At 37.0% G+C, this 10,366-nt stretch overlaps 1 protein-coding gene across 1 annotated transcript; it reads right to left on the bottom strand.

The window, feature by feature from the left end:
• Window positions 1–424: 424 nt before the first annotated feature.
• Window positions 425–1,972, bottom strand: LOC128874321 (cytochrome P450 9e2-like). Its single transcript, XM_054118957.1, has one exon. It carries the CDS (start codon window positions 1,970–1,972, stop codon window positions 425–427), a length of 1,548 nt encoding a protein of 515 aa, XP_053974932.1.
• Between the last annotated feature and the right edge of the window lie 8,394 nt (window positions 1,973–10,366).

Raw genomic sequence — 10,366 nt, 5'->3', positions numbered from 1 at the left:
TCGACTGTTGTTAAAAGCAATATAAATATGAGTCACAGTCCGTACAATCTTTATCTAACAACATAGTTTCTCCGTTGACTCACGATCGGTCAAAACAATTCGAGAAGATGGATGTGCATGATTAAATCAGAAATGGGATTAAAAATATATCGAACAACAAAACAATAGATTACGATCTTGCACCAGCTCGACCAGTTGTGTATCGGTTTAACCATTCACTTCCTGTAATACCAATCGATCAAACGGGTATTTTTTTTTTTATCTTGTATTAATATTCTTATTACTTAAAGTATTCAAAACATTTCTACCAAATCGTATTACAAAAATTTATCAATTGCCAAGTTATAACCGTTTGATATGATTTACATTCCTTTGAAGGTATATGTCAAATACTCTAAAATAGCTTCAGACTAGTTCAAAAGATTTAATAGTCCCTCTTTTCGAAACTGAGCCAAAATCCATCTTTCGGAACCAATTGAAAACTTCCGTTTTTGTACACCAGAGGTTTCGTCTTCTCGTTGCTCGTTATAACAAACTTCTGCAAGATATGCGCCACCAGAATCTTCGCCTCCATCAAGGCGAACCGATTGGCGATGCACTTTCTAGGCCCCAGTCCAAACGGAATATACGTATTAGGAACGATATTATCCTTATTTTTCTCGCTGAATCGTTCAGGATCGAATTTCTCCGGACTAGGGAAGTACTTCGGATCGTGATGCAGGGCCAAAATGGGAATCCAAATAAGTTCATCCGGATACACAGTCGCACTATTATAGCCAGGCCCAGCTGGGGGTAGCTCGAGCTTCTCCGCGCACAATCTATCGGTGAACATCACCGGAGGATACTTCCTAAGGGTCTCCGACATCACCATGTCCATGTACTCCATTTTCATCAGATCCTCGTACACAATCTCGCCGTTTCCTTCAGAAGTATAGTGATCCACCTCCTTTCTCAACCTTTCCTGAATCTCTCTGTTCAGAGCCAGCTCGAAGATTACGTGGCACATCAAGGTGGACGCCGTGTCGAACCCAGCCAGGAAAAAGATGAACGCATTAGCGACGATATCGCCGATTTTCATCCGACTATTCTCGTCCTGTTTGTCTCTAGCCTGCATCAGAAGGTGGATCATGTCAGGCCTGACGACTCCTTGCTCGTCCCTCGCCTTCACCGACTCGGTAATAGCCTTCCACATGCAATCCATCGACGAACGCGCCATGAACGTCAAACCCATCGTTCTCATCAACGGCGCGTTCAAACGGAACAACAGAAATGTGAACAAACGGAATACACCCGTGAAGTTAGCCGCGTCCACACCCGTCTTGTAGAACTCGTTATCGCGATCCTTCAAAGAGTTTACGCTTATGCCGAACGCTGTCGTGGCGATCACGTCGGTGGCGTACCTCGTGAAAGTCTCTTTGGCCTCCACCCTGGTACAACATTCTGGATGATTGTACAAATAGTCTACGAACTGGTACGAGCACTTTGACACCAATCCAAACATGAATCTCATCTTACTGGACGTGAAGAACGGACTCAGAGTGTTCCTCATTTCTCGCCAGCGATCGCCTTTCAGCGAGAACACGTTCCTCCCGAATATGGGATCAATTTCTTCGTTGATGAAGCTTCGATGGTCAGGGAGAAAGTCAAAGTTCTTTATGGCCAACTCTTTGATCAATTCGGGGTCACGTATGAAGACCGTTGGTGTCGCGAAGTCCATCATGCAGACGTATCGTGCATCCGGGTAGGATTTGTAATAGTAATTCAACTCGTCGTGGAAGGCTGCGCGACGCAGAAGAACTTTCCCTATGGATCCAAGCACTGGGGTTACGTTCACGTACGGCACACCATATTTCTTCCAATATGTGCGTTGGCGGTATATAATCGACGCGATCTTCACCAGGCATATGGTAATCAGAGTGATCACTAACACCGTGAATGCAGACAAAGTCGATGCCTCCATTGTATCGAACATGTATTGCAAATGATCGTTTCTCATTAAGCCTTCTTATAAACGTCGACAAATCTACCAGACTATGGGAAGGCGTGGGAGAAGGAAGGGTGGAGATTCGTAATATGTTGCGACGCCATTTCACGGATTAGTCGGCACTGTTGTGAGATTTTCGGATAAAGAATATTTCACGATCCGTCGTTTGATAGATATGTCGTTTTCGAGAAAGATCGTGAATTGTTTCTTTCATCCTAAGCTTACAGAGGATGCTCATCTCACGGTATCGTGGATTGAATTGGGGGATTACCTTTATTACGAATCGATAATGAGTTAATTTTGATAAGATGGCGTAAAATATTGTAAATTCTTTGTTTCGGGAGTATGAACTGTCTGAGATTTTTATCTGGCAGGTGTGCATTTATCTTGAAAATTGTATAGGAATCGAACGCGCAGGAATGCAATAAGAGCTGCATAACTACAAAGCACGCTTTCAGAGAGCACAGAGGGGTTGAATACTCTGGCTGAATTGGTCAAAAAAAAAAAATCAATTAGCTAAAAACCACTGGCTTCAAGCGATTCCTTCATTCTTTGGCAAATGGAGCCGAAAAAATCGCGGCTATTAGAGAAAAACCTCTGATATTTGAACGTCCTTTCATTCTATGTGAATATATAGAAATTAATTCTGTACCTTTGTATTCATACATTTATAACTATCTATAATAGTAGAAATATTTACTCGTCGTTTTGTTATGTTGAAATACCAGCCTTCGAAATTCTTAAACTCATCTCCATTGCAATGGATCTATAATATGTGTAAGTCTTTACCTAGAAAACCTAGAAATATTTAACAATATCCTTTTTTATTTCGTATATTATATATGAAGTTATCTATAATTAAATTGTATTCATTTTATTTTATTTCATTTTTCACAGTCATTTCAAACAATTACTTCAAATAATTATAAAATAATACAACACATTTAACGGTACATTTAAAACGATGTTATTTCAAAAATAATTTTCAAGATAATATGCAATAAAAAGAATTTATTTTATTTAAAGAAATCTCTACCCTTACCTTATAATCTTTATCTTATTTACTTTAAAATCTTTTAAAATAAAATTTCAAATAATACCATTTCAACAATAATGAGATCTGACGTGAATAAACTACTGCAAATTCTCACGTGTTCATAGATATTTATTTACACTTCGAATATTCGCTAAAAACGAGAAAATCGTTAACATCTGTCTCGAACATGGCACAGTCTTCCAAGTTGGAGCAGTATTACAAAACGTTGAACAAGGTAAATAAGTTTCCTCGCCTTGGAAGCGAAGGAGAGAATGTCTACGATAATTCTACGTCTGGCTGTTGATTATTTTCTGTTTACGACATCCAATTAGATTTTAAACAACCTGGAAATAGATTAAAAATATATCGGTTAACTTTGTCGAGATCCGTTGCGTATTCCACAGTCGCTGCTCGACTGACTTCTGGCTTCTTGTTTGTCCAGAAGGTTGCGAGAGACGCGCTTAACGAAGAAATTAAAGGCGGAGGACAAGACGCGAAACTGCTTCTCCATTTTGCGTTGAGCTTTTACGATGCACTCACGAATAATGTCGCCCAATGTCGTCCTGTCGTATGGCTGTGACCTGTTAAACCGATTTTCTTCGAATTACCGCCTCCTATTACCGTGGAAAGCACGGTGTACGGGCTTGTCGTATAGTTCGATGGTTACATCAATAATTAATTACTTTCGGAAGGAAGGGACAGGTGAAATTTAATAAACAATGCATACCTTGGTTAATGTACTCGAGTACTTAGACACTGATGCTTCTTAAAAGGAACTTAGGAAAGAAATCATCATGGCTATATTCAACAATTTTTTCGTTAAGCAATTGATTTAATGGAAAATCTCAAATTACAAAATATCAGTTTTTGTAAGAATGGCGAAGATTTGAATTTATACAACTATTTATTTAATTAAAAATAATAAAAATCTAAATACATGCATTTCTTGGGCACAACTCATTTGTAAAATCGTTGCTTATCATTGCTTTGGAATCATTATTTCCAAAACTTTTCTTATATCCTAACGATAATTAATATATATGTTAAAAAAGAAATAAATATATTATATATATATATATATATATACGATTACTATATTTCTGGATGAATTTGAGTTTAAAATTTCAATAACAAACATTAATAGAAAATAGAAAATTAAAAGCAGATAAGTAAAAACTTGCTTGTATACGAAGTTGTGTAGTTCTTTTAAGAATCGAAGTGAAATAATTGGATCCATTAAACGAAATAATGATAATAACTATGGAAATATTACTTCTGAAGAGAGCAAGTCCCCTTTCATTATCTCTCCTTATGCCTTGAAATTTTATTTCTAGCAGCGTTAAAGAACAAGAAGAGTTTCGTTGTTACTGTAAAAGTAAAATGAATATAACGTAACACGATCCCTATGTTACTAGCAATCAAGATTACAAGAATCAATTGCACCAAAGATTACTTTTATTTATCTATTTGGGAAAAGTACTTAGTGAAAGCTGCTCAGAAATCATTCCAACATTTCTAATTTCAATTATTGCTAAAAACATTAAATCCAAGCCATGTATAACAATCTTTCAAATAAAGAAAAAAATTGTATGTGGACTTGAATATTATTATAATAATTGTAGAATATATTCAACATACATTAGGTATATTTGATCAATAAGTCATAAATGCATAATAATTCGCAGTCTAGGAATAAATAATCAATTGATTTACTTGGATCGTACAATTGAAAAAATTTCTCGAGAAATGCATTTAGGTATATTTCAGTCGTTACTGCGACGTGTCCCCTTAAAGAAGCCCCAAAAAAAGAAAGTAATTCGAAAAGAAGCACGATTGAAGAAGATCGAATCGGAGATTCCTAATGGAGCGTGAGTCCTATGCTTATAAGCAGAATCCATCTGTCTGTTTGCCTAGTCTCGTCCGTTATTCCATCCCTCTCCTCGTATATACATGTATATAGTCGCAACTATACATTTCCACCGTTTCGAGACGGCAACCCCAGTCTCCGCAAGAAACGCGAAAAGACTTCTACGTCATATTGCGGCGTTACGTCATTAAATCTTCAAGACGTAGCTATATAATATGTCGCGATAACGCAGTTACCTCTCTGTCTTCCGAGTACACGTTTTACTTTCGTCGACTTCTACCTTGTCAGACAAAAATTTCCTTGCTCGGTCGTATAACAAGAACAGAGTAACAACGTTACCGGTAACATTGCCCGGGCTCCTTGGTTCGCGACGCACCGGGTAGATGTTTTGCGTCACTGAACTATGATTAAAACGTAAGCTATATGCGCGCTACGCACGAGTAATTGGGTTCGCCTAATGAACATTACGATGATTTGCGCTGTGCGCCGAGTGTGTGAGGTATTGTATGTATATGGCGAAGAAGAGGCGGAACTGATAGACCGAAGGAGTCTTCTGTTATTACACAATCGACAAGCGAGGGAACGAAACTGATTTATAGTTCGAATACTGTGGAAACTGGATCTTCGACGGTATTGGGTGGTATTTTCGTAATTTAAATTTGATGGAACTGATAGCATAATGTACGCTGATATAATTATTATAAACTTTGAAAAATTACAGTTTATTTGAAGTTTGATGAATATGTGTGAATATATTTATAAGAAAATTCTAAACGCTTCTGCAGAGGTATGAATGGGTTAAATGTTTCTTCACGGTACTAGTAATGTAATAGCTCATTATTTTAGGTCAGAGTTCAATACCATGATCATCTCAGCACACGGTGAGTATAGGAACTACCGGCGCTGTAAAATATCCCTGTGACGCCATATAGTTTGCTCGTTCGTCTTGCGCTGAACCATTCGCGATGGTCACCTGCACCTTAAACACTATTATGTACATCTAAAGTGTTTCCCAAACACGTGAGAACAGGAATCAAGCGCCTACCATTTAGGAGAATTACCTAGAGGCAAAGCCGAAGGATCGGAATGTTTCATATTTGTCGTACAAATTCTCAACTCTTTAATGTCAACCGATACGTCTTCCCAACGATTGAACGAAACTGGTTGTTTCGCGTTCGTGACCACTCGTCTAGTTTCTTATCCGGCGGTAACAGATTGGAATCTACGGTTGCCAAATTGATTGTCCGATCGATCACGAAGTTCGCACCGCATCGAGTGGCAAGATATTTGTTCGAGCGACAAAATACATCGCACCGCGGATACTTGGTGTTCCCGCGCGATCGATCATCAGAGAACCAGATGATCGATACGTTCGCCGTCTGCTGGAAGGAAGTTCACTGCACCGAATACGCCGCCACCCGATTAGACACTAGTTTGACACCGTGCGTCAAGCATTTGGCAAATGACGACACACAACACGTAACGATTTGTGATACGCTATCTCGTGCTAGGGCAGATCTAACGTGAAACCAACGTAGCTGAAACCTGAAACGTCTAGCACAGGATTCGCCAGGAGCTCTTAATTCGTTGATAATTTGATTACTTGTCAGAAATATGGGAGAATTTTTTTCTCTTTTAAAAATGCCGTGGTTCATTCGATTGTTTCTTATTTCTCGAAATAGAATAATAAAATTGTATAAATTTCCATTGTTCTAAATTATGGTGGAAGTATTTGAAAAATCAGCTACGCTATTACCTCTAGGAGCTGACTTACTATGGAATTAATAAACCTCCAGCTTTGTAAAATAGACCTCCATAATCTTCCAAGTTATTGATTTTTAATTTGACCGCTATTTAATATCATAATAGAGAAAAACTTAAAAAATAACCTCCTAAGACAGAATTCGTCGAACAATGATCATACTTTTCGAAATTAAATAATACGAAGAAACGATTGCAAAGTTTCCAATTTGAATCAGTAAACAAAAAACATTAAATCCAAGCCACACTCTTCTGATCTTTCAAATAGAACAAAATTGTCTTCCCAAAAAGAAATTCACTCCCCACCACTTTCACTTGCCCCAAATGCATATAACCCCTTAAATGAAAATGCATTTAATTCCATTTTGAAAGTAGTCAATAATTCTTGAGTCTCGCGCGTCAATTACTCCAGCGATATCCTAATCAAAAGATCACGTTTACAATTCCACTCCAGCTCGATCAAAAATTTGCATTTCGCACGATATGAATGACCTATCGCAGGCAACTCGTAGCAAGTTCGCAGTCGTTCTAGCAATCTGAGAATCAAGTTGACTTAGCAAGAGCACAGACGATAGAAAGTTCTAGTAACGTGTGTATGGCCAAGGCTTAATAACCACGTTTGCCGGGTGTACACCGTTTAAGCGGAAGTACTCCTCATGGGAACTCAAAGGAATTAGTCCGCGTATCTTAGAGGGAGCGCGGCGCAGTTACTGCTATGTGTTAATTATAATTATCATGATGACCGAGCGCGTAGGGCTCAATAGCGAAACACGACGTGCCATTGCTAATTACGTACATATCGTCTGGATTGTACGTCGCTGAAAATAGCTTTACGCTTGTAACGAGGACCGTGAATGTCAATGAGTACCATGTTACGGTAGTCCTCTTATGTCCGTGGTGGGAATAACTGTGAAATTAGGCTTTCCCGTAGGCTGGCCTAGGACTACCGCGTTAATTAACCGCTTTGCTATCGCAATTTTGAGACGTTACGATCTGCGGTTGGACTGCTTCCATTGGTTAACCTGCTGAATAGACTGACTGAGAAACATCGCGATGCCAGGTTACTTTCAAATGTCACGTGCGCATGTGTTGCCATAAAGTCCAAAAGAATTCAGTAAGATAATGTTTTCTTTTTTTACTTTCAAACAATGATAATCCAATAAGATAAGATAAATGATATTTGTTTCCCTCTCTTCTTACAATTAGTTTCTATTTCATTTCTATAAAATTAATGTTTACATTATCTATTAAAATTAAAAGAACAAATCGTGTCAATTATGTACGTAATACAGCAACCATATGTAAAAATGTACATTCACGCTAAAGTTATTAATATTCAATTGAATCGTGACAAATCTCACGTATTAAAAGTATTCACTAGAATAACATTATTTTAAACGCAGAGATTTAAACTGATATTCTTTCTATAAAACCTTTATTCGGTAAACAACATAATATAGCCAAATAAATGAATAACATACAGTTACATTCACTATGGGAATTGGTTGCCAGTCAATTCATGTTACTAATTTGATATGCACGTTACTTGCTCGTTTCAAACTACAAGCACCGACTGAAACTGAAGTCCTACTTCATTTTGAAGCGTGGCATTATATGACATTATAGAAATTCAGTGGTACCTAATTGATATCGTAACTGTAACGGTCCGTAGGCTACTTGTTCAGGATATTTTTATATTAATGACATAATTATGAAAACTTATTTAGCAAATCAACTTTTTACAAGAAAATCATCAGTAGCATCATTTTAATTCGCCGCGATTAAAATTAATAAAGTAGTATAAATATTCATGTATTTCGTAGGTATAATGAATTATATAGATATATAAAATTTTCAATCGATTATATTAAATTGCTACTGCGTAGTTCATTGTTAAGATAGATAATCAAAGAATGTCTTCTTTATCGTATGAATTCCAAATAATCAAACAAGATAACGCTTTGAGGAATGCATATAAATCACCGTAGTGATTTATTGGGTAGTATGAATCAATCGTATCTTTTATTTTATACTAAGTGCGCAGTATCGTACGTAAGCAATATGAAGTTGTCCAGAATTTATGCAAATAAATTAACCCAACAAATACTAATAAATTCTAAATTCTGTAATGAATATTTTTATTGTTTTTTTAGTAATGTATCAAGTATATTTTGTATATGCATAAAAACAAATTCTAGAAAAGTATTTCTTCATTTCTTTTTCAAAGGCTTGTTTTATCTTCGGTCAAAAATGGTTCATCCTATTAATTTAATTACTCTGCTCATGCACATTATTTCCAAATTTTTTTAATTTTTCAAAGATTTCAACAATTTGTAACGTTCGAAGGCTATAATTTGTTTAAATTTGCGATACTTAAATTAATAATTCGTTTGAAAACTCGTGTACAATATTTAGTTAAATATGCGACGATTGAAAAATACTAAATGCGATTAAAGTTATATTTTTATAAACGATATTTCATGTGCACTAGCTAAATAAATCAAAAACTGATAAACGCGATAGAAAGATTGGCGTTCAATACACTATCATCCGTAGCGTAATATATTCTTGACTTTTATTAATCAAACTGGTTATTGTATTGCGCAGATACCGTAGTATGCATCCCCCTTTCTCTAAGTCCACTTCGTCTTGGATAGATAATTGATTGTCAGAAGGTCCTTTATCGGAGGTAGTCCGGCCAGATGCCTCGAAGCAAATTGCAAAGGACTGATTCTGTCCATTGCAATTCGCCTCCAATATATTATCTTATCCTCGGGCTTCATCCGGGTGGGCTGCCTACTTTCTTAAAATTACTTTTATCATCACTTTGTTTCGCCCAATTACCGCTTCTTTCATCTTTCTTCTGATACCTGTACGCGAATTCTGGACAAAACGACCATGGAAACGCGTCGAGTAATTTTCATGCTCCACTGTGAACTTGCAAATTATTAGTTACCTAGGTTCGACTGTTGGAGAGAATCCTCTTTTCGCGATGCTCGGAGACTATAGCAACCCGAAAGCCTCTTAAAGAAAAGGTGACGAACCAGGAGTGGGGAACACTGACATTAGAAGGCACGGATTTCTCATCAAACCGCACACTTTGTGTACAATTCGTTTGTCACAAGAGAAAACAGACATTTTTCTAAACATAAATCAATTGAAGAAAAGATACATGATTTGCAGGGTGTTATTCAAAATCTGAAACTTGGTGCCACTCTGTATGCTAATGTGAATCCTTTGTGCCAATATGAATCGAAAAGTATACATTTTCCAATCTAAGGCTTTGTTGTCGAGATATAATCAATTAAAATTTTTTCCACGTGTGCTCGAACCTTGGCGGACGTTGGCACATGTGCTCCAACCTCGGCGAACGTTGGCACATTCAACACTCGAGCACATATGCTTTCTAGGAAAAGAGTAGGCCTCAACAAATATTAGATTAGTCGTTAAGTTCGTACGTAGAAAATTCCTTTCTCCTTTTTTAAAAATTTTAATAAAGCCCAATCTATATTACATTCCTTATCATTCAGAAATATTTAGATTCCTTGCTCGAATAATATCACAGTTATATATGCAAATCACTTTTCCAGCCATTCTCGCAGTTTAACATTATGTTGCTTGTTCGTTCTTGTTTACCCATTCTTTCTTCTGCTCTACGTTCATGTAAAGACACGATTTCTCATCACTTCTTGTAACAATTAAACTCAGAAATGGACGA

This window comes from Hylaeus volcanicus, chromosome 3, assembly GCF_026283585.1.
Source record: "Hylaeus volcanicus isolate JK05 chromosome 3, UHH_iyHylVolc1.0_haploid, whole genome shotgun sequence".
NCBI classification, from domain to species: Eukaryota; Metazoa; Arthropoda; class Insecta; order Hymenoptera; family Colletidae; genus Hylaeus; species Hylaeus volcanicus.
The sequence above is the reverse complement of the archived record's forward strand: the minus strand, read 5'-3'. Positions and strand labels throughout refer to the sequence as shown.